General features: G+C 37.4%; 1 protein-coding gene across 3 annotated transcripts in view; it reads right to left on the bottom strand.

Annotated features, from left to right (window-relative positions):
- The window catches only part of stard13b (StAR-related lipid transfer (START) domain containing 13b), a 62,491-nt gene that overhangs the window by 17,190 nt on the left and 19,133 nt on the right, over positions 1-26,168 (bottom strand). The window contains exon 1 of one of the 3 annotated variants that reach the window (XM_055028199.1): positions 16,041-16,441. The exons of 1 other annotated variant lie outside the window; for it this stretch is intronic. In XM_055028199.1, the coding sequence (XP_054884174.1) occupies positions 16,041-16,164 (124 nt within the window). In that variant the 5' untranslated portion in view covers positions 16,165-16,441. Of the gene's footprint in view, positions 1-11,030; positions 11,280-16,040; positions 16,442-26,168 lie in introns of those variants that run through there. One more of the 3 variants, XM_055028198.1, reaches the window with a different exon arrangement.

The raw sequence follows: 26,168 nt of genomic DNA, 5'->3' as shown, positions 1-26,168 counted from the left end.
CCAAAACCACAACATCTGATGTTTCATGCCCAAAATAGTCTTACATTCCTTCTGTCTCTCAGTTGGCAATTGTTCACATGGCAGCAAATGTGAAGCTCAAATTATGATCAGCAATAGCTGGAAGACAGATGTGATAGCAGATAAATACCAAACTTGTGTATCCTGGAGGCAAAACAGATCTGTTTTTCATTAGTCAGAGAATTCATGCAACATTGTAAAATAGAAACATAATGGGACATGAAAATGATGTTATGCAAAGTTTGAACTTGAAGGAAGGGACTGCTGTGACTGTTATGGAAATGATTTATTGTTAATAATATGCCTTTTAATCAGTTTTATTCACTAAAGTGTATTTGAATCTAGTGATACCCAATGGCAATGTGGTACTCTCCTGTAAAAAACTAAATCCTCCTTTTCCAACAGCATCTGAGAGGATGCAATGTCTGTCCTATTAGTTCAAGGGGATTTTAGATTGAACTTCTTAAAGGTCAGGATCATAACATATTCTTATTACAGATTATTAACATCTGGTAGAAAAAGCACCAAAATTCAGAGAAATGGGTAACTGTTCATTCTAAGTCCTTTTCATGCAAGGGTATAAAATATGTATAGTTGACACAGGTCAGTATGAAATTCCCACTGTGTGATAACACTAAGCAGAAATGCTTTGGCTTCACAGTGTTTACACAAACATTTCTAATCAAAATGACATGACAAGGCCTAATACCGGGTTGTTTTTCTTGCCTAAATTATAACCTAAAATTTTTAATTACAACAGCTTTGCAAAACTGTTGTTGGTCAGTTTAACTTACTTTATTTGGCTTATGGTTTTATCACCAAAATAATCTGAGCAAATAATTTTAGGTAATTAATTTAATCATAGACAAAATTAATTTTCTGAAAAAATATATATTTTTTTACTTTATTCTACTGACTGTTGTGTTTTACACTGTTTTATTCCTTGAGTTTTATCTTATATTACCCACTTGACAGTTATTGTAAAGGCCTGTAAAAATAACTGTAATATTATCATTAGAGTATTTGTGTTTTCCAGCCTCTACTTTTCTAATGTTTACCTGTGATAATTCCTAACACCACACAATCACTTCTTCACAGCATTTGAGGCAAGTCAGTGACTAAAAAGGTTTAAAGGATTTTGAGCATCAACTGAAGTTTGTTTCCATCCCTGTTATTTATGAACACTAGTCGTCTTAACTCTACAGGGACATGTAGGAACATGACGTGAGTATGCATGGTCTATGGATTAAAATGACTGGAGTTTATTTCTTTTTTTTTTTTTTTAACGTAAGAAAGTGACATTTGATCAATATGTTTTTGAGGTTCTGCAAACAGATCTTCATAAATGCTTCGCATTATAAGTCTAGGTCCAAACAGATCTTACAGGGGACTCCCAAACTGGGCCCCTGATTCACCAAAAATAATGGTGACTATTCACAAGGTGGATTAACAGAGCAGTACCCCCTGTAATTCACCTAATATTGTGGGAATAAAACCTTCCTATTATTTGTAGTAGGTCTTAATTAACCAAGCTCTACATGTTCCTCAGACTCCAATATCCTCTACACAGTATTCCTCAATTATCAGCAAAACAGGAGGTGCCACAGCCAAATAACACAGCGCATGCTGTGTTGGAGGCATTCCTGGTATCTATAAACAAGAGAAGCTGCTGAATTAATGAGCAAGAGTAAACTCTTAGAGATTGTCTGCCGTCATAGGCGAGTAACAACACAGTGCTTTTGTTGAAATGACTTTGTTGTTGATGGTGTGACTGGCATATGAGCTAGCTAATTTCATAGGCCAAGTAATTACAGAGAGGCAGTGTTGAATCACCCGGGGATCTCGAGTCCCCTGTTTGATCCTGCAAAGTGCCCTAGGATCCTGTTACCCAGTAGTCCACATGGGATTTAGATTTGAAATGGTCACCTCCAGGGTGTGTTGCTAAGGTGCTTGAGCAAAATGTTCTAAAATTCAAATGAGCCAGAAAATCTTTGGACCTGCTTTTCATTGTGCTTTGCAGTGAACCACTGAGGAGATGTCCTCTCAGTGGGCCACGTGTGTCTAACAAAGAATGGATGAAACAAACCTCCACACCTCATGCAGCTTAGAGACCAGCGGAAAAAACTGTGAAACCCCAGATCAGTACCCAGCATGAATCACAGCTTAGGATTCTCACTGTATAAAATTGAGTTAGAAAATTCCAGTTTCTCAATAACACACTATTTTCCACAAAATTCAAAAAATTATAACATATTCCAATAGCTTTTGTTTAAAAAAAAAAAAAAAAAAGAAAGAAAGAAAATCATGTATTATTTTTATTGCTTGGGACTTTGGATCTCTAATTAAGACTTTTCTTGAACCATTTACCACTGGGTCAGCCACCACCACTGTTGATCAAACTGCCAAACCAAAAAGTGAACTTCCATGCTAAAGTAACACAATCTGATCCAAAGTAAGAAAAACAAAAAACTTTTTGCAGTGTTTCACAAATATTCTTAGAACTGAGAACTAGAAACTAGACTTCTCACATCAATATATTTTTTTATTTGGAGTACATCTTAAAGTTCTGCTTTTGTTTGATATAGGCTTCCTTTCTGTCAGTTTCTGGTAAATTGTCCAGAATATTTAACTAGAATATTTAAACTCAGAGGCGGAGCTACAGGGGGGCCTTCGGGCGGCGGGCCCCCGGCACCACTCCTCCAGGCCTGGGCTGGGATTGGATCCCTTAGGATTCTGAGTTAAGGGATCCAAGAATTGTGGCCCAATTCTTGCCCTTCTCTGCTGTTAGTCAGATCACAGATACATGCTGCTTTAGTATAAATACAGTCTGGTAAACGACTTATAATGGGTCCACTGGTGAAAGATCAACCTTTGATTTCACAGAAGACAGACAGACAAACACACACACATGCACACCTAGAGTTTATTGATTCTGAGTGAAAATAACTATATGAGCTGGAGAGCTGCTGTTGTTGACCATTGCCAAAGCCTGCTGGGTCAAAAGTCATCTGGGCTGTTTTCTTCTCGAGATCCTGCATTGAATTTAAACAAGATCGGCACAGCTGCGGTAACACTCTCCTTCACCTCTGAAGGACACCCAGAAAAGGGGGTTCTTTCATCTTCAGGGGGAAACAACCCATCAGCTCGCTCCTTCTGTGCTGCCCTCTTCCTTTTATCTTTCAATCAGTTATGGTAATGTCAGGCACTGGTTTCTGTAGCATTCACAGATCTCCAATCACTTCACAATGCACAATAAGACCCATTCGGACCTGAACTCGGATGCTGTTTCTTGTGGAAAGGTGGTCACCAGGAGTCAAACTGATTCATGGATTTTGTGTTGTCTGAGAAAACAATGAGATTAAAGCTTGAATGGGGATTTACTGTCAGTAGCATGTGGGAGGAGGTTAGTGTTTTATGGGAAATTACTTCAAACCATCTTTAAAGGAAATAACAGTGTTTCAAGTCACTGAGGAACACTTCAGTGGAGATTCCCATCTTACAACAGCCTTTCAGAGAAGCATTAACAAATTATCCCTGACCTTAACTGTAAGATGATATCCCACAGGCTCTGACTGGCTGTTGTAGACTGATGTCAAATACTGGGACACAGCATTTGAGCTGCATGCCCCCTATGCAAGTCAAAGCTTCAAAGTTCAATCAGAAACTCCACAGTGTCTTCTTTAACCGCGTTACTACTGTGTCTCACATTCACTCAAGAGAAAATCCTCTAACAGCCACATGTTGAAACCCCCAGGTTGCTCAGCAAACATAAAAGACCAAAGGAAGTGTCAGTAACACACATGGGTGTTCTTTTTGTTGTTTTTTCCGCTTTAGTCATACTACAGGAGCCGATGACACATAAAATATGAGACTTTAAAAAGAACCCTCCCCGTTAATAAAGGGCTTTTTACCAACAGCGCAGAACACATCAGAAATCAGTCAGCTGAGCTTCCAGTAAAATAAATAATGTAGCAACGTCCAAGTTCAAGCTAAACACTTCCAGACACTGGACTGCAGTTCTGTTCCCATGCATGTCAGAGTCCTGACAATCATTTCAGCTGAATTTATAGAATTTCTTCTGATAAAGTCATCATAGTTGAATTTTAGAGATTTTCCTCCCTGATTATATCCAGATAGGATCAAATCAAGACACATTCAGATTTCCTTCACTAGTCGTAGCCTTTGCTGACAAATGATTTCTTTAATACCAGAGATGTGAATTTACGCATTTTTGAAAAAGCAAAAATGTTCATTCATTTCATTTTGGAAAACTTGGATATTTTAAAACCTTGACTTGCTATGTCAAAGTGTTCTTGTGTTTTATATGGGGTAATATGAGAACAAAACAGTACGATCACTATGATTTCTGAAATTATAAAATCTCATTACAGTGAATTTAACATTGAGGCAATAAAATAAAAAAATGCACAAAAAATTCCGTCTGAGTAAGTCAAAGCTTTTTTTTCAGTTGTCTTTTCAGCTACCTCCTCCACAGCTGGTGTCTACAGTTTCCCATGTGGTCATGGAGTTAACTGTATTCCCCTAACAAGCTCCACATTTCTATTTGCATCCTAATTTGAAGTCCACATCTTCTTTAATGTAAAACTCAGTAGCCTGCATGCCTCGCCATGTCACGCTGCTTCCCCACTTCTAATTCACGGTTGCGCAACTGTAATTCTTTCGTCCCTTTGATAACTTATATAAACACTGTAATTTGGTTTTCCAGCATTGCCATATAACATGACTTAAGGGGACTATGAATTACTAACAAGCTCTTAGCCAGCTGACCTGAAATCACGACACAAACATGGAAAAATATTGACTAGAAAGTCTATGAGTTGTGGCAATTAAACATGTCATGCTCAGGAGATCTAAAGCATAAAAATACCATAATACACAAATTGCTTTTATCCGAGACCATGGCTCTGTGAGGTGAAGAATATGGGGGAAAGAAGCAAAGAAAAACATCCAGGAAGAACTCCAGTGTCGAATCCCGCAGAGTTTCATTAGGTCCTCCTTCCTCTCATTTGGAAAGTTTCCCAGAGGGGTCTAAGTGGAGTTTCCTCCTTCTCTTGGAATGGCCAGAGAGAGTCAGAGGGTATAGAGGGGACCAATGATAGAAAAAGAGCCCCAACCGTGAGAACCCCCTCTCAGGACGTCCACAATTAAGGCATGGAGCCATCCAAACGGATGCTGGTCATAATTAACTACATGAAAGAGTAGCTGGACTGCATCAGCAACCTTGCAGCACTTCTGCAACAAGCCAGTAAGTTGCAACATAGAGGATAATAGAGGCAGCCTGAACCTGATTGTACATGAGGAAATGAAGGTCACTTTATAACTACTGTAATCCAGTCATTGTTCTGCTTGATAGACACGGCGTCTCACACATATGTGGTGAAAGTCATAGTTAAAAGTTAAAGCAGATAACTCTAACACAGAGATGGTGTGTGAACTGAGAGACAGGAGCTGAATGATTGCAGTCTTCACATGTTTTTACTGGCATGAGATTAGCTTTTCTACCACAGGGGGGCAGACAACTGTTGAACTTTGACATGTACCATATGTGCTTACCGTTTAAGGGTCAATTGTTATACTTATTATTTACAAAGGCAAATAATAATAATAATAATAAAACCACAGTTTTATTATAAAAATCTCCTTTAGCTCCTTGTAGCTGCACAAAAAGGGGAACATAAACAAGTGACAAACATATCTAGTCTTAATCTTACTTTTTCAGTTACAAGCAACCTTAAGCTTAGTACATAGTTTGTTATCAGCTGGCCTAAATGAGTCACTTAGGGACATATGTGTGGTATTCTGACATGTGTGAAATGCAGAGGAACTAAGCACTGTACCTTTCAAAGTTAATGTGTGACTTTTTGTTCCTGTTACAATGCAGCAGAGGCATTTCTGAAAAATGCACCTGGTAAATGATTAGCTGCGCACATGTGGCAGCTGTCAGGACAAACGGCTCTTCACATAGACCACAGTCTCAGTCTGCAACAGAAATTTCCAGAGAATCTTTATGAATATGACCTTTTAAGAAATTGAGTTGAGAAAGTCAGCTTGTTCCTGATTGTTAAATTATGTTAGATGGCTGTAATCTGCACACCAATCAAATGCTCTGCTTCTAATTTTACTCTTTTGCATAAATAATTTTGCAGAGTTTTGTTAGTGTTGGCTTGACCCTAAATCTGAATCTTTTAAACGTTTTTTCTGGTTAGAATGGTTGAGTCTGAAAATGTTGCAATAAAAAAAGGGAAATGTTGATTACACCAGCATGTTGTGAAACTACATGTGTGTTTGAGACTGCATTTTGGAGAAGCAGAATCTGACAGCTACCTTCAATTGCATCGTTCTACTTCATTCCAATTTAGCATAAAAGGCAAATATGTTCAAGTCAAAGCAGAACATTTCTCATGACTGCATTAAAAAATTCACTAATTAGATTAAAAGAACATTTTCTGGAAAATACTGTAAATATTGAACTGGTCTGATCAAAGTTGTTTGATCTCCATCGAAATTTGCACTTTCCCATAGCATGCTGTTCCAAATTACAACAGTTGAACACATTAATGTCATTTAAATTAATTCAAAGATTACTGAAACCCTTAGATGGAGAAGGATCAAAAAGGTCAACCTTTGATCATGCTTTTCATGCAAATTCTTCTTATCAACAAGGTGAAAGAAATAGAAAAAAGTCATCTTAATGCTTATGGAGACAAAAATTTTCTTCCAGAAAGAAAAAATACACTCCAATTAACAGCTGATCGGAAGTAGGTCAGCTGTTAATGAGCAAAATAACATACTCATTTTCATACACATTTATCTTCAAACTTCGGTTCGAACAAAGGGGCAGATAACTGTGTCTCACACTTAGCTGGTGATTTTCATGCTGCAGTGAAGCGTTGATGAATAAAGCAGTCTAGATAAGAGAGGGATTCTGAGAGTGAGAGGACAGAGTGTTTCTATTCTTTACTTTGAAGAGCCCTTTTACTGTTACAATCCCTCTCGAAAAGAGAGAACAATGCAAACTCGTTCTCTGCTGGATTTTCAAACAACTGCCATAGTCAAAGGATGAAAAGCACAAATTCTTGTCTAAATAGGAAGGAGGCCTGCTATATTCTCTATTCTATGAATTTCCAGAGAGAAGACATTATCCTGTTCAGACTCTTCTATATGTAGGTTTTCCTTGACAATTGAGAGCTTGAAACAACTATGGAGGAAGAATTCAAGTTACTTGTTCACACTACAGTCACTGGTGACATGCAAACCCTAGTGTTGCCATTCTGTTCCTTTTTACCTTTCTTAACTATATAAATTATTTATCTTAGCATTATCATTTAAGTATTTTAAAATAATTCAGAAATCAGAAATACTTGCAATCCCACATATTCTAATTTGTTTGTATTCAATGTTCTGAAGATTTTATATCGCACCCTATTTCCATTGACTGTAGTTATGATTCCAATATGAGAAAATTAAATCTCAAATGGGAAAAATTATGACTCCTGTTTAAATTTAAAAAAAAGTCTAAATAACTTCCGGCAGGTACATATCCAAGTAACTCAAATAACATAACCCCATTTTCTTAAAGAAGTCGATCAGTAGATTAAAAAATAATCAGTTTTCAAAGTGGATATAAATCCTCCCTGATAGAAACACATGGATGTTTTCAATTAAAAGTGAAAAGCTATGCAAAGGAAAAAGGGAGGAAGTGACTGTCAGCACTTTAAAAAGCAAAACTAACATTGTTGGGGAAAAAAGCAGCAATGAGTGGTGGCTTCGCATTTGAATAAAACAACACAATTTTGCCTTCACAGTTTTTGTATTAAATAAGAAACACAATCAAAATCACACATGGATACATTTGTTCTCACGATAAGTAATTATAAAATATGCTGCACTTTGATCTTCCAACTACTTACTGTCATATAAGTCTATATTTTTTTTTAAAAATCACCTCATGATAGAAGCAAAATTTTTTATCAAAAAAAAAAAATTTTTATCTTAAATTGTGCAATTATATAGTAAATGGAAACACTTTTCCCTCATAATTGCATGGTATACGACAAAGTATGTTTCCAAAAATCAAGGACAGTCAATGACATAAACAGCAAGTGACACACAATCACTCTTGATTGTGAAGATCAATTGTAAATGGTTACATCTCATGGGCCATACTTTTCCAGCATAGTACTGCAATAGATTTTTACGAATCTGGGTAGCATACATAAGCTTAAAATATCTTAACAGTCAAATAACGTCTTGTTTAAGACACAACAGTATCGCAAAGAGAAGCACCAAACAGAGTCTGAAGTCGAGCTTTTAGTCACGCTGTAGTTTTCAGCTGCTTCAAGTTTCCACCAACATACTGATGAAGTTTCCAGAGTTTTTTTTCTTGGCAAAGCTGGAACACTCTGAAACACACATAACGGTCTGTGAATCATTCAACTGCTAAGTTTCCATTATGGCCCAGCATATTGTAAAAGAAAACAACTTGCCTGACATAATTAATTTAGTGAGCTACTGCAGTTATTTTTGGTATTTATCACTGTCTCCAAGGACAACACATGCTCTGTGGATCTGAATGGGTGGATATTTTACCCAGCATGAAAAAAATATACAAAAAGATGCAGAAATACTGCTAACTTTGGGATGAGCTAAAAAGAAAGGAGTTGAAGCAGACAAAGGCAAAACTATGCAGCAGGTTCTCCCAAGTATTAACATATGGAATTCTCCTCAGAAATATGAAGAATATTTTCAGGAAAGAAACACATTCTTCTGGAGGGACAGCAAATACTTGAAAACAATCCAACAATGCCTGTGTCTCTGTCTCAACTTTCTTATCTATCTATTACTCAAGAAGCTTAGATACCGGACAGAGTTTTTGACCATAATAAAAGGAAATATGACTAAGATGAAGAGGCATCCCTAGAATTTAGGATGACAGTATGAGAGTAATTTCACCCATCCCCATGGTGCCCATTCACTGATGGCCTGCAATGTCAACAGACCAAATAGAGCAGGAATGTCAATGAAGCAGGAATGCAAGAGTCAAGACAATGACACGACCACAACTCTATTAATTATTCAAAATTATAATACATATCACAATTTTCAGAATAGAGGCAGCATATTGGACTTTACCTTATATTTACCATAAGACAACAATGAATACTAAACAAGTAGGTAAAAAAAATGACAGATGGAGCATTAAAAGAGCAATTTTTTTTGTCTTTAATAGTGTAATAAATTTTCAAGGCATGATCACTTTGAGTAAAAAATACCATGGCGATATTTACACCAAAGTACAACAATTTTTAATAGTGGAGCCAAAACAAGAAGACATATAACTTTGCATGGTAGATTTAGAGCTGATACAGAAACTGAAATCTGGAAAGCTCCTCTGCCATGGCAACTTCAGCACAACCCCAAAAAGGGTTTGTTCATATTTGTATGAGGCAATAATCAGCCCTGGTGCCGGTATGCTTTAAATTTCCCAGCTGGTTGCATAGACTATCTGTATTTATAATGTCACTCCTTCATCTGCAATATTAAAAAGCATTAGCTGTGACTACCTTGTTTGGCAACTCAGAGGAGCAAATGCCAGTGGGTTAACTTCAATAACCCAATGTTGTCTTGGTCTTTTCAGAAATCATACTGAGACACCAAAAGTTTCTATATAGTCTGTTTTTGAAACAGGTAGTAAGCAGAGCTCCTTTGGTTTCCACGCCATCGTTTGTGATGTTTCTCTCAATTGGAGTCAAATCCAAACAACCAGATGTGCTTTCAAAAGGACTAAAAGATGTAAGAACGATGCAACAATATATTTCAGCAATTTTAAAACTGCACTTTATCTTAATACCAGTGACCTGCTCATAATTACAAATTACCTTTGAAGTGTTTACTTTCTGTCAAGTGTGGAAATATCCAAAAATATATATTCAATTAAGGAAAAAGGACGAAAATGAATTCCCGCTAACCAAAAAGTGACTTTTGACGTTGAAAAATGGCTGTCAAAAAAAATCTATTTTGAAAGAAGAATCCAAAGGTTCACAAGTTTTTTTCTCCATGTCAAAGAGGAGCCAAATTGCTAACATCTGTAACACATGGCAAATTACATGACTCTATGTCAACTTCTGTACACACAGCTCAAGGGCATCTTCATGAATCTGTGCAACAAAAAAAAAACTTTTTCATAAACATCTCTAGGATCAAAAGAGCATAGTTTGACTTATGTCCTCTGTGGTGACAAACAAAATCTTATCCACACAATTTGTTATTTTGTCTCACTCAGAGCATTTGGTAAGGGAACTATGTCTCTGACGTTTTGTGTGTATAGTCACCCCTCTCCTCCAGCAACAGGGTTTTTACATCTGCAGGGAGAAACCAAGGCTTCACATGGTTTGTCCTCCTCACGGTTAAGGCATGCCACACCTCCTCTTGATTTCCAGGAGATTTTATTTAGTTTTTAAAGTCAAGGCCATATTTTTTGGGGAAAGCTAAATGAGAAGTCAAACTCTACTGCAATGAAAGAAAACACTCCCAGCTCCAACCAGCAGTGCAAAAACAAGCTGAAGAGTTGTAAAACCGTTAAGAAAGACATTCATTGATATCTCTTGTTTACACTCTGGGTGCAGTGTTCCTTGGATGGTTAATTCTAAGGCTTATCACACATTACTATTTGTTATAATTTGTCGATGCTATTCATTTGTCAAGGCTTCACCCTTGACTACCAATTGGTCAAAGGTCATAACTGACTTTTATGGTAAAACGAATGCATGCATTAAAGGAGTGCGTTTCACCTTAAAGTATGATTCTGTTAATTTTTTATTACAAGCACATTGTGATATATTTACTTTGAGCTTTGATTACTTAGTGAAGGTGTCAAAGGGGAAATAATTTGAGTTGAAAACAAAACTGTGACCGAAACAAACAAACGCCTTCAAGTCTAAACAGTGAAGCAATGATGCGAGCTGTCACTTATTTCCAGAGACATCTCCTACCTCCAGCAATCCTCTTCACTAGTTGGTGTCTGGCAATGATCCTGCCCAGCCTGTAGCCAGAGCGCCTGCGGCAATGATCCATTCTAAGGTAGATATCCTGAGTTTCAGGAGTCATGCTGCTCAGGCAGTCACTGCCTGTGGACTCTGGGAGCTCTCGAAACATGGCTGTATTCTACCCCAAACAAGCCCCTGACCAGTGCCTGAAGCACACTCACCCTCACACAACAGAAAACTTCACATACATGCGCAAAAAAGCCTGAAGACCTGAGAGGGATGGCTCAGTGGAGCCCAGAGAGGAGGAGAGTCAGCCCTTTGCAGGTCACGTGACCATGGTGAAGCCAATCACAAGGAAGCAGGAAAAAGTACGGCCCACCTTTCTGAGCTGAATCCAGTGCCTGTATGAAGGCTCGACAGCTTTCCCCGCTCTGGAGGGAAATATAAATACCACTGGAATGCCTATGAACTGAGTAAGGGAGCAATAGTGGATGATGTAGGGTGTGGGAGGGCTTACAAAAATAGAGGCTCTTGGATTTACCCTGTGCAAGAACAACTTCTGTGCTGTTTCAGGTGACGCCAGTGCCAAATTTACTAGGTGTGAGTGAGACTTTGGAGAAAACTGTAAAAGCAAGAGGAGGAGAGAAATCCTTCTCTTGGTATGGGAAATGCTAATTACTACCCCCCACCAAAGTATGTCCACTTACATTGGCAGGAAGTTCTCACAATAGGTCACTTCAAAGTGTCAAACACTGAGTGGGGAAAAAAAGATTTAGCCTGAATACACACGTTACTTTGATCTTCACAGAAGAAAACCTTTTCATTCACCAAATATTTCACTCTCATTCTTCCCTGTATGCCGAATATTATGTAAGAATGACTGTAAACTCGTGACATGCCGAGGCAGTTTTTTCCAATTTTGTTATGAAAAAAATAAGGAAATTAAAGTCAATTCAATAAATAAAAATTAAGCTTTAAAATTAGCTAAATAGAATGCTTTATACACCTGATGCATGTTCATATTTAATTTGCAAATATGTAATTTCCAAATGTTCTTGACATTTAACAGGCATGAAAAGAGTTAGAGTTAGGGGTTAGGGCCAGGGGATTAGGGTTAGGGTAAGGGTTACCCTAACCCTAACTTGTTAAATGTCAAGAAAATGCTCTGAATATGAAGTCAGTTTATGCAATCTTCCATTATGTCAATTTATACTCCAATTTGGACTTTATAGAAAAAAGCAAAGCATACGAGTTCTCATACACTGACATGATTATTATTATTCATCTTTAAGAAAATACCCATAAAACTGATATGAAATGTTTAAATGAATGGGGTACAGAACATGTTTTATAGGTTTGAAATAGAAGTCAGATAAGACAAATTTGGGGAAATGGTTTGTAAATTAAGCTACACAATGCAGTGCAGTTTGTTGCATTTAACTTGATCTCAAGCTCCCAATCTGCTTAGTTTACAAATTGTGTAGGATTAGTCAATTAACTTTATGTTTAATGCTAGAAGAACAATGTAAAATACTTATAAAAGATGCTTACCGCACAATTTAGGACTGGCCGATATTGGTGAAAAACATACCACTATTTAAGAACTTCATATCAGTCATTATCAATACTTATTGATTAGGACTTTTTTATTATAAATATATATGTAAACAATGCCAAACTAGTGATGTTTCCTCATTTATTCACAATTTATTTTTCAACTATTGAACATGTTGAACTTGAAACTGCTCCCACATACTTAGGCACACTGTCCACACATTCTGTGGACTGCATATAGTCTGCAGACCTTTGAGATTCCATAGTAATGTACACCAATTGCCTACATTTATCATCTGTTGTGATACATATCATTATTGTTTTATCGTCCAGCCTGAACATGATCGATTATAACTTTGAATTAAGCATGTACTCTTATTTAAATGTGTAACGTCCTTATCCTTGCCTGAAACAACAACCTTCCCACATTTATACATCCACAAGTCTGGTCTTCTTATGACTATTTGAGACTTAGCATACAAGTCGGCCAGTTCAGCACAAGCACGGTGCCATACATGTGAAAAGAGGACAAACGGGCAAGCCACCAACTTAAACACAGCCTCTGTCTGTTCCTCTGCCTGGCTGGCAAAATCCACCCCAGCTTAGCTTCACAAAGACCACAATTGAGAAGCACACTTCAGCGTCGGCTGCACATTTTCATAAACTTCTCCTGGGTTTAATGGCTCTCTTCACACCCTGGAGAGGAGTTGTATTAATAGGAGGCTGCTACACCTAAAAGAAGTCACTGATGGCGTGAGTCTGTTCTGATGATTTCATCGAGTGGTGACTCATGTTTTACTCACAAGTACCTGTATTCATTCACAAAGTAAAAGGACCATTTAACCAATGAGATCTAAAAATAAGAGGCAGTGTGTGGGTGACAGTGTAACTGCCATTAATTAGTCTCCATTTTGGACTTCCTTTCTTGTCTAGACGATAACATTTACCATGTATTGTACTACGTAATCATAATGAATGCGATCAATGGTGACATCGTCTCTGTCTGCATTCAGATAGTTCAGTTAGGATTGGGAAAGAGCTAAAAATTCTCCGCTGTGCTCAGAGATGCCATTGTGTTTAACTCTGGACTGCATGCCATGCAGAAACGGCTGTGGTCTGTCCTCAGAGGGAGTGCTGCGACTCGGGCCCATATCAAACATGTTGCAGCATGCCTCTGTCTGGGTCTCAGAGCTAAATTGCAATGCAGCATGGCAGGAGACATCTAGGCTCGCATCACAGACAAACAAATACATATCAAGGTGTTGTGATAGACTACCAGGCCTGACAGGGATGATTTGATTGTTGATCTTAATGAAAATAGAAAAGAAAAAAAAATCATCTTCATGATACGGTCCATATGATAACTTGTACTGAGTGCATGCACAACTGCAGTTGTTTAGTATAAGTCAGCCTTTGGAAACGTCTAGTTTGAACTGCTCAGCTTCGGCCAGGTGTGATTACAGAGGAAAAATTATCTGCATCCTCAGGCCTGTGTGAGCCTCAGGACGCACATCTCGTCTCCATTTGCATGATTTCAGCATGCCTGATGAAGACCAAGCGGGTTTTTATAATTCATGCCACTTTCGCACTCGAACTGTGGTACTGGTGTGGTCAGTTCACTGCATCTAGTGGCAACACTATGCAACTACAGAACCATATAGCATCACTCCCAGCATTAGCCTCTAAATAAGTTGTTTCATTCATTTCACTTAAAGTTTATTCTGTAAGATGTTATATTTAGAATGAACATTTAGTTTTTTTGTGATTTTATTTGATGTATTGCACCCTACGCTGAATTTATAAAGGACACTAAATTCATCAATTTGTATCTAGGTCCTAATGCACGCAGCTTTAAGCTCAGACAAGTCAGACTAAGTGATATTTAGAGATGTATATTGACATTTCTGAAACACATATTTCAGGTTGTCTTTAACCTGCAAATTCATTTTTAAAAATCTAAATCTAATCTACAGTCTAATCTAGGACTGTAACACATCAAATAAAAATAATGGTTGCAGGTTCTATTGAACAGGTGCTTGTTTTGAATCCAGTGGAAATCGGAGGACTAACAAGGTTAGCTTTTCATGCATCAAAGCAAATTTTCCTAATCTTAGTCTTAATTTCATCAAGCCAAAGAAAGTGTATTAAATCACAACATGCAGTTTGTAAATGTGTTTATAGACTAAAAATAGTTATTTAATGCTTGCTGCAAAACTAACTATCTACCTACTGATCACCAATCGGGGCAAATCAGCAGAAAACTGCCAAATTCTGATCTCTGGCCTCTGGCTGGTGGATCGGTAAATTTACTATGTTGGTGCCAAATACACTTCTATTGTATTTTTTCTATGTTTTTAAATAATTATGTGGTCATATCTGAGCTTTTTTGATTTTTTTTTTATGTCTATGTTTAAATAAAACAATGTGTTTGGAAATAAAATGAGTTTGTATGGGTGATAGTGAGTAGGTTGAGGGGTATAGATAGAGAGTAGTGTTACGAAGCAATGCTTTGCAGCCTTGACCTCCTGTTGAATATCTGTTTGGAAAAGCCAAATATCTGTTGTCTGGTTCATTAGAAACACATTTCTTGGAAACAGTCTGGGTTGATTTATTTGCAGTCAGGCATTTAAAAAAATAAACAAAGCAACTGAAGATTAACAAGATCAGAAATACACTGTTTACTGTTACAATGTACCCAAATGTATTAAAAAGCATTAATACATTTGCATAAACGTATAAACGTATAAAAACTTTATGGCAAGCTATAAGAATTTAAACATAGGAAATTATTAACTGCATAAGGTCAGTCTTATTAACAGATAAAACTGTTATTAGTGTTAAATTAGTTTTATGAACATGAAGACAACTTTGCACCGCATATATTCTTGCCAGATCAATGTTAATTTTCAATTCGTGTAGGCTTGCTTATGATTTCATAATGGCTCATCACTGCCCCCTTGCGGCCACAATAAATTCATTATTCTTTGTATTGGTGGAATTGACGTAACAAAGCAGCACAATGCATACGGCTGTTTTATTTCTAAACATGATATTAGTTAGAAATAATTAGCATTTAGAATTAAAAAGGAAATCAACTCTATATATTTCCACATCCCCCAAAGCATAGAAAATGCTATGTTAAATTAAACAGAACGTATAGGATACTGTAGCCTAGTTGCCTCCATAATGAGTTTATATTGTAATCACAAGTCAAACCTCAGGAATAACAGGGACATAGAAAACTAGAGTCAAACTTTTAGCAGATGTAAGAAACTGTTTTCCCCACGCTTCCGACTGTAAAATGCTAATATGTTGTTAAAGCAAGGGTCGTTCACTAAATAAATGGGTTCTACCTGGATTAAATTAATTGTAATGAATTAATTTATCCAACTGCGGTGCGTAAAGTGCTTAACTCCGCACGCGTGCGTCGGCTCCAGGGAGCACCTAAAGCGGGTTACTGACCTGCCAGTCTCCGCTCCCTGACATTCTTCCAGAGTAAATCCCAGGCTTTGGACGTGGAGCTCCGCAGCTGCTCGCTGAAAGACCGCCGGAGCTTCAGCCGAGCTGAATATCTTTTAGAAGTCATCTCAGAACCTGAACTCCGGCATAATAAAATCCGTTTGTTGCCTCACGCAGCTTAAAAAAAAAAAAGTTTGCAAAAAATAAATAAAAAATAAATATCACGCCGTCCCGGCTTTGAGCTCCTTTTTATTGCATCATCAACGCTGGGAAATAGTTCCTGAGCATGTTCGAGGAAGGAAAGAAGAAAAAAAGAAAAAGGAAAAATATATTCCTGAAACCTAAGCGGAAGTCAATTAAACTAATAATAGTGAGAAAGTGACAGGACAGCACAGAGACGGGCTTTCATACTGCCCCCCAGATGTGCGTGTGTGTTCCTAGGTTCATTGTGTGTGCATAGTGATTTACGTACATACAACCGTGATGCCTTCACGTACCGAAAGAATCATAGGGATTCCCACCATATTATTATTGGTTAGAATGTACTTCGTGTCTTTGTACTGTTACATTACGCAAGGAATGATCTCACAACACTTGAAGTGTATATTGAAGAAAAGCTTAAACCAAATAGCCTATTCTCTTACGTTTTCAGACAAGAAAGTCTCTCAAATCTGTGAATATCAGGTTTTTCAAGTGTATTGAAATTGTTTCAACAGAGATATAAGAGGACCTTCTTATGTTTGACCAAAAACAGAGGATTTTTGTTATCTATTGCCCTTTTTTTTTTGATTGATCAAAAGACATGGTATTCATTTTAGTTTTTACACAAAATTTCAATTTGATAAAATCAACAAAACTTTCCCTTCAAATCAGAGTTGAGTAATTTGAAAGACAGTAGTTTCTCCCCAACCCACACTTGAAAATCTAAATTGGTTTCCTTGTGTATTAAAATGTGCTGATTGCACTAAAGAATTAAACAAAATGTGTACTTAAATGTCTGATGATTTGACCTACTTCTTAAACCTGTAGTTTTTGAACTCTGAGGTGAAGCAGAGATACAATGGATCTGAAGTCATTGGCTCCTAATTCACAGTCTTCCACCTGATCACTGTTCATTTGTTAAGATCTACTTTGCAAATACGACTCAAATTAATAAATACTCTTAAAGTACGTGTACAATATCGGCTTCTTTTATTTTCAAAAGACTTAAAAAACTTCTGACTGAAACAAAAGTTCTACCTGAAGTACTTCAAGGCTTCACAGTAGCAAACCATTCGACACTATAACTGGAATAAATACACACAAATGTTTGACTGTCTTGAAACAACTTTCAGTATGTCAATTACTTCCTATGTCTTTAATCGATCACACTTTTAAACGTATAATTTGGCAAATTTTCCCATCATTCATTCATAAATCCTTGGGACTCAATTGTTCTTTTTTCAGGCTCCTGGGGTAGTGAACCCTTATAATATTGTTTCTTTCTACTCTCAAATGTTCCATGCTGTCATGTGTGACTATATACTATATATTTTCAAGATTTTAACCTAACTTTATTTTATTAGGATTATGCTGCATGTTGCTTTAAATATTGATTAGAGTTCAGTGAGTTTTCTCCGGATAAGTTAGCGCAAATCAACTCTTTAACAGTGGCACGGATTCAGTTTCAGGACCATTTGCTTTTGTTATTACGAAAGCTTGCACCAGAAATCCGGAAACAAAAGACCTTTGCTCACGCCTGAAGAATAAACTTTTTTTTCTCTCTCTAAAAGCCTACTGCTTTGGATGCCTGCAGGACAACTGCACCAATAGTCGTTTCACCAGAATTATTTTAGGAATTTTTTTTTTCTATTATTGTATGCCCATGCAGGCTGTCCATGACCTGAGACAAGTCATATGATATCAGCTGAAAACATTATGTGGGCACCAACTAGTATTACCGCTATAATAGGTTAAAGCCTATTAAAAACACATGGAGTGAGTGAAGCTTGACAGCTTCTCAGATGAATAAGCTAAGGCCAGTTTTTAGTGTCAGTATGACGATCTGGTGTGTCATTTCAAGAAGAAAAAAAGGGAAATTTTTTCCCTCTGAGAAGGACAAATGATTAAAAACAGAAAAGAAATACAACCTACTGAGAAATACAGCACTTTGTTTTGAGAGCAAATACAGGGGTCTGTTGATGGGTAGTTTGTGAAAAGAAGAATGTCTGAGCTGATAAAATGAGATATTGCATAGACAATGAATCATAGCTCTAATTTTATTATATCCGATCTGAAAAGTGTTGTACATTGGTGGATGAAATTCGTCCCAAGATGACAAAATGAGTTATGCACTACCTAGCTTTTCTTGGAAAAGTCTTTTTCTAAGGGAGTGGTGTCCAAAGTCACAAACCAAGAACCAGTTGTTCTGCATGTATTAATTCTGATACACGTAAATCAAACAATGGTTAATTGCTAGGTCTTTGAAGAACTCCATGAGGTGGCAATTTAACAATTTGATCCAGCTGTGTTGGAGCAGGGAAATATCCGAAAATTGAATCCATCCAGCACTGGAGTTGGACACCCCTGCTTTGGGCTGCTCAATTTGTCTGACCTCAGATTCAAGGAAACAAAGTGGACTTTGTCCTGTCTATGGTACAGCATACCAGATCTTTACCCTGCGTGCGGATCATGGGCGTTACTGTTCTCCAGTCAACAGAAGTTTTGTGGATGTGGATATAATTTGTCATCATGCCACTGAGGTATTTTGTTGAGTATGTTGCAGGACTATGGGTGACAGAAGGGATTCCCAGTCCTTGGCTTGAAGAAGGACTGGGCATCCTTCAACCAGCAAAGGATTGCCAGGTCTTTGCAGACCTGGTTCAGGGACTGAATTACAGTTGGGTATGATGCGGTATTGGTTGCTGGCCTAATGCCTAGTCAGCTGCAAGTCTAAAGTCATGGTTTGAGCATATGATCAGGACACCTCATGGGTACCTTCTTTTGGAGGTTTTGTGTTTATGTCCTGCTGGTAGGACATAAACAGACCTATATACCATCTAGGCAAGAAACATATTAGACATCATGGTGTCTATTATGTGACACCATGATGTCACATAATAGATATCATGGTATTTTTTTGGTTCTGCTACCTGATCTTTGACTAGCAGAAGATAATAGATAGCTGGATAATCTTCAAAAATAAGATTCAAAACTCATTCATGTTATTCCCATGAAGCAAATCATTAAAAAGTGCTCAATCACAGTAGAATAACTAAACTATTCTCAGAGTGATTAGATGGATCCAAGTGATTATGTCTCAGATGGTCACAAGATAGCCAGTGGCACGGTGACAGTGTATAAAGACTGGATGCCATGAACCGGTAGGATCACACACACATGCAAACACACCCAGCACAGTTACAACTGAAGGGTAAGTCAAGCATCATTTCAGAAAATGGCCAAACCAGACAAAAGTCGAGAACACTCTATGTCAACAATACATTTTCTAACAACAGAAGTGAGAATGTTTCTCACTTCTGAGGTCCTTAACTAATCATTACATCAAATATCTATCATCAAGTTAAATTAAAGTGGGATATCCTTTGGAATGATATGGGCTGAAAACAGGATAATAAAGTTGGACACAATGTTAGGCTGCAAAAAGAGCCTCAATAAAGGTGGGAAAAGGTGGGAATGGAAACACAGGCTGACAGGAAAACACCATTTCTGTCAAGCCAATGTGCAAAAGTGACAGAAGAACACACAGCAGTGAGTTTCTGACTTCCAATTTGAATCACCAAAGGTCCTGTCACTGTGCTGCTCCTCTTGTAACCCTAAATATCTTGCGGAATAAAGATGATCTTTATCAGGTTGAAGATCATATTAATCAAACAATGTCCAGCCTCTAGAGCAGTTGTTGGCAGTGGAAATAACAGCAGATGCAAGGGAAGGAAACATCAGTTAGCTTGGGAAAGTTTTCTCTCCACTGACTCACCCTTTTGTTTGTTTTGGCCAGTTGGCTTCCAGAAAGCACTCGTCTCCCTGTAAGACTGGACATTCTTTTGATGATTTTTCATCTGCTCTTTCTTGTCTCTACCCCATCTCACAACTTTGATGAACACATACAGATAAACTGATATTTACTTGTGAACAACTTATCTACTTTGCAGAGTTTCTAAATGTGTGTTGCCTCCATTCATGTCTGATGACTGATGTGGAATGCTTATCCTGTGGCTGCTGGGGGAAAATCCCAGATGTGAGGAAACCGATTTCTCCTCCATGAATGGGTCATGCTGTTGGCCAGGAGGTCTTACACCAGGCCCCCTTGAAACGTCTGGGAGACTGCACTTCCCAGCCTAATGGAAACAAGGATCGGGGGAGCTGGGAGCCTAGGAGATCTCTCTTCCACCTCTATCCCAGTCCCTGAGGGCTCATCGTATGCATGTGCTATAAATTTCCTGACCATATATTCCCAAATGGACTTCGTTTTTCCAGAGGAGCCACACATGTGGTATATATCTGGCTTTAGGTTGTGTGGTTGGGAAAGGAGGAGCCGACTTTGGTCCCAATGCATTAAAGTCGCCACTAATTCTGTTTTGTTAGTGGGACGTCAATTATAACGTCACGGTTTCTTCTTTTAGTACAGACTGTACTTTATAGAATCATTCATATTCAAAATGAAGATCAGGTCTGTACAATCCAATTCTTCAAAATTCTGATTATGAAGTGCAGATTTTTGTATGAGCACTGAAATGTCTGATTTGACTTCTTTGACAATGAAGTAAATAGAAAAAACAAACAAACAAACAAAAACATGACAAGGTTGTAAAGGGTTTAAAGTTTGTGGCATTAAAATTTGCATAACGTAGCTTGAAAATGCTACGTTATCCAAAAACTGGCGTGACAAGCATTTATGTGGCCATTGTTTAATTGAATGACAAAGCATGTAATGCTGTCAGTTCTAAATCTGCTAAGGCTGCATAGCTCACAAAAAATGCATGGGAAAACATTTCAACCACTGTACTGCACCTGGTTTCTATTAGAGCAACAAGAATTTAATCACAGAGCTACAATTCCCTCAGCATTTAGTTTTTTGTTATTCTCACAGATGTAAAATATAATACTATTAATCAAATCCAGCTTTAGTTCTCCTTTTCCACAATGAATTAACTCCTAAGGATGCACAGCATACATCAAGGTTTATTTAAGCTCTATAGCAATCAACAATGCATAGCGATGATAGGAAAGCTGTATAAATAACATTTAATGATATTCTGAGGGATGACATAAGCCAATATGAATCAAGTCCAAACAGGAAATTGGTGTTTATGTTTTCTGATTCTTCCCAGAGAGAAAAGAAAGTTAAGTGTCTGACCAAGAGCAAAAACAAAACAAAACAAAACAACAAAAACAAACAACAACAAAAAACTTAGTCTTCTATCCAGTGGAATTTCCCTTCTCTGTTCCACAAATTTTCCTCTAAAGGACTGAAATGAAATGGCAAATGCTATCTTTAGTCTTTCACAAATCATTTAATATTTTGAGAGAAAATTGGCTCATAAAGTTGATAAACAATGCATTGTACATTATGTGCTTTATAAAGAAGAAAATAAATTGGAAAGTTAACATTATGAGCAGATTTTGGATGAATATTTTAGGTTCTGTTACTTTCCTTGGATGAGTCTCTTCAGCGTTTTATGTTGTAGAGATAATTTTTAGTTAGTATATTTAATCTATGAAAACTATTGTGCATACAAAAGGCTGCATAAATTCATTTGAAAGACATTTCTACAAAGTAACAGATATTTTTCCTCTTGGTGCAGCCTCAGACACTTTTGTAAGTTGAAAGACAAATACCGAGAGATTTGATGAAGTTCCAAGAGCAGAAATTTGCAGAGTTGTGGGAGATTGATAGCAGACAGTAGTTTACGCCATGCAGCTGCACATGCTCTCATCGGGAACAGCATGCCAAGACACCAGTGTGCAAGGATGAGCACTAGGACTGTTTGTCTTTTTGGTTTGAAAGCAGTGTATCTTACAGAGCGTGACATGACTAATCTTGTAGCCAATAGGGAGTATTCTGTAACCTTTTTAATTCCATGTAATTGACAGTTTCTATTTTTCTGGTCTTTTTATGTCTCTAGTGACTGTAGAGTTGTAATAATCCACCCAGTTCCCTGGAGGATTCTCATTGTTGGATATACAGGAATAAAAAGAAAACATTTTAATATTTTGAAAGAGCATTCTGAATAGGAATATTTTTGCTGCGGGAAAACCAGATACTTTACTTTTCACAAGGTGACTGTCATCTTTTAGTTTATAATATATTAATAACTGCTCTATTAACAGTTCCAAATGGTCAAATATTAATTAGTCTAATTAATCTGAATATAAGTGATGGCTGCAACAGTGTCAAGCATCCTGAAATGAGTTAAGTATCAAAACAGCATTGCATGATATTAGGTAATGCTGCTGCCGGGTATTTGCTGCAATATCTGAGTTGTGGTCATGTGAGCTTGCAGTAGCAAAGCACAATGTTCAAAACACATAACATGTCCACCAACGCCTACTGATGATATTTCTTTCATATGGTGCTTTTCATACACACTGTTTATATTTTGTATAATGAGCACATGTTTTGTAATTTTGACAAGGACACTTTGACATGAAAAGGTGGAGAGAACCGATATGATCATTGCATGACAGTCTGAGTTTAATCAGCTAGTCAGCTTACAACAGCCAGCTAATCTATTTTATACGAAACCTCATTCCTTCAGCATAAATCCTATTTGAAACTGAGTCAGAGATAAGCCTAACGGATACAGGAAGACTGCTCTGATTCTTCTTGCCACAGTGCTTTGATTATCGAGCCAGATTGTTTAATCAGATCTGAAACCACAAGAAAGCTGCATCGGTACACTGACCCAGGACAGAACGTCTTTAAACAGCATGCTCTGTTTTTTTTTTTTTTATTATCTGAGTGCAGGTGGATGCGCACAGCTATGTAAAGCTCCGGTCGCATAGTCACTTGTGGCCTTGCTTCACTGCAGAAGGACAGACCTTGGTGTGAGCTATTCCATGCTCTCTGTCAATCTGAGGACAGAGAGGCCTAGGTCTGGCGGAATAGATTTGGATTAGACTTTCTGCCTCCCTGCAACATCTGGAACCCCTACAGTTTCTGTGGGAAACTCGTGAGGCCACTGAAAGAGCTGATAGAAGTCAACTCTGAAGAAGTAAACAGTTTTTACACAGAAACTTACACGGAAAACAATGACAAAGTTCTTAGTGAAATATAAAGAATTCAGTAGCAGCTCTAAACATCTTTCTCCTAAAATAAAAGCACTGAATGTGAAAAAAGAGTTATTGTTCACATATGTTTTTAGAAACAGTGACCAAAAACACAAAATTTGCATTTCTAGTAGGATTTTAGTTTTACTTGTGTGTCCTGGCCTACAAAAAATAAAAGCTATTTCCATGTATCTTTGAATATTGAGATTGAAATCTCTCAAAAAGTACATTAAAATAAATCAGTCTGTCTTTCCGTTATTCTTTTAATGCAGAAAAGTAATTTAAAAGAACAATTATTTCAGATTGCTTCTTGATCACTATCAGCATCACCAATCTAATTAGACCAAAAACAGGCAAGAGAAAAAATGCAGTGGTTTATTTAAGCTTAGATATTTCTGTTAAATAGCTTTGTTTTTAATTGCCTGTCTGATTCTCGGTAGATAAACCAATAGTGGCTTCGCATATGTGTGAAATATTTGCAGTGTGGACCCAGATGGCCTGCCTCCAGCTGGAGACGGGCAGACGTACGAGCCCTCAGCTACTTGTGGCAGCTTTGTGACAAGGGAAGTACCCTCTTCAAAGGTTTCATGACTCTCCAAAGGTCCAAAAAACATCAATACAGGTGTCTGAAAATTTGTTAAATATAGTGTCAAAATGACTAGTCTGACAACTGTGTTTAATCCAGAAAAGGTGGAAGCTTGTGATCACAGACAATGTTGATTTGCGGATAAAATTGAAAAGGAGTAGTTGTAAAAATAATGATTTGTGCCCCTAAATTAAGTTTCCCTGTGGAATGTTTGTTGTCAAGAATTTAAGCCCTGAAACTGCATGTCCCTTCCTGACTCATTAGTTCCCAAATCTTGCTTCTGTATTTTCTTTTACGTGGCAGTTGAGTGCTGGACCAACCTCTTAGCGTTTGTGTCACTTCTCACATAACAGTCCAACAGTCACACACATGTTCCCAGTTAAACTGGACTGCATCCTCACACAACTCCCCAAGTCTCCTTCCACTTAGTTTACAAATCCCAGGCCTAAATTCCTCACCAGACACACACATGCACAAACACATGTACACATATGCAAAACTTAGTCTTTTTAGAAAAGCTGCTCCATAAAGAATTTACTGTCTGCTTCATTTCCAATTGGCAGAATGGAGGAATTAGGAATCAGAAATCTAAATCAGTTTTCTTAAATTGGAAAAAATAAAATCAGTAGAATTAAGCACCATCATGAAGTAACACAAACCATAATGGACAGATGATTTATACTCAGCAATAATTCATACCAGCAGAAGATGGAAATTGTTGAACATGATGACCTCATTCAGCATAGGAGCCTGGAAGAAATTATTAAAAGACATGGCCACAATAATTGAGATGAAAATGTTCAAAGATTTCAGAGCAGGTTATCCATATAGTTCTCTTAATGTTTTCCCAACCTTGACAAATCACTGTATATAAAAAGAGAAGTCCAGAAATACAACCAGGCATCATTTTTCCCCCGTCTTTTTGCTTTCCCTGTCAAACCGCCAAGCTGGCCTCTGCACTCAGGAAACCACAAGTCATTTTCCATCTTTCCATGTGTGGAATTTTTCATGCGCTCATGATGGCAGCGCACAAGTTTTGTATTCTGAGCTGCATGCAGAAATAATAAATTTAGAGCATGATGTCACAGACCTGGCACCTGTTCTTCAGCAGTTAAATGGGAAGAAAATATATTGGCACAATCCAATGAAAATTAATTTTCCCTGCAGCCTTAAATCAAGAAGTTCCTCAATTCCCAGGTTTTGTCTTCGTACTATGGGGACAAAAATGGTCTGCCATATTTTTTAAGGCTCTAGTGGCCTTTATTTAAAAGCATTTCAGCAGGAAACAGGGAGAAGACATGCAGCAAATGTCACCAGGCTGGGAATCGAACCTTTGACCACCAGCATGAGGACAATGGCCTCAATACATGGGTCACTCTTTGCCCCTACACCACCCTGATCTGCCTCTTTAAAAATGGGATCTACACTGATGTGCTCTATTGCAACTTCTTTTTAATCCGGTTTTGTTCAATTGTCAAAAGAATTGGGGTCAAATGTGCAAGATAAATAAAGACAATAATAATAATAATAATAGTTATTGTTATTAATTATAATAAAAATGACATAGAAACAAAAATGCCAACATTTAAAAGACATTTGACACTTCCATGGTTCACTTATGCTCAAACCTAAGATGAGAGATGTTATACATATTTGTTTTCCATATTCACACAATAATAATTTAAGTATCTGGTCACAATATTTTCTATCACAAAATTCTGCCCATTTTTTTTTTTTTTTAATTTCTTCCAGGACTGCCATGTGTTTAGCATCAACCATTTTGCTGTCAACTCTGAGCTCCCCAAATTTATAATAGAATGGTTTGGATAGAAAGAATTCATGTTAAAACACCCTAGTCAAAATACAGACCTTTACCCAATTGGGAACATAAGAGTTCATGTTCATTGATGATTTTCAACAAATCAAAGTGGGGTTCAACTATTTTGCAAAGAAAAATTGACAAAAAAATCATGTACAAATTTGGTAGAAGTGGAAAAAAAAAAACAGATTTGCTTTCACCATTGAAGTCCAAAATGGTCCTCTAAAGTATTCACTGCAGAATACAATTAGGTGCCATATATTTTTTATCGTTTACCTTTTCAGACACTTCACATTTATTCATTTCTTTGTGCTGTTTTTGATTTATTGTGAAATTTCAGGACATGTCCTCTGCTCTCAGTGTACTGTGGTGGAGCATTGGGGATGTATATATTACAGGACTCTAGAGAGACAGAAAGAGATTGCAGCTGTGGGAGGTCACAGTGGGCCTCCGCCAT

The sequence above is a fragment of the Poeciliopsis prolifica genome, unplaced genomic scaffold, assembly GCF_027474105.1.
Source record: "Poeciliopsis prolifica strain line A6 unplaced genomic scaffold, Auburn_PproV2 SCAFFOLD004, whole genome shotgun sequence".
In the NCBI taxonomy this organism is placed as follows: domain Eukaryota; kingdom Metazoa; phylum Chordata; class Actinopteri; order Cyprinodontiformes; family Poeciliidae; genus Poeciliopsis; species Poeciliopsis prolifica.
Note: the sequence above shows the minus strand (reverse complement) of the source record. Positions and strands in the feature narration are given on the sequence as shown.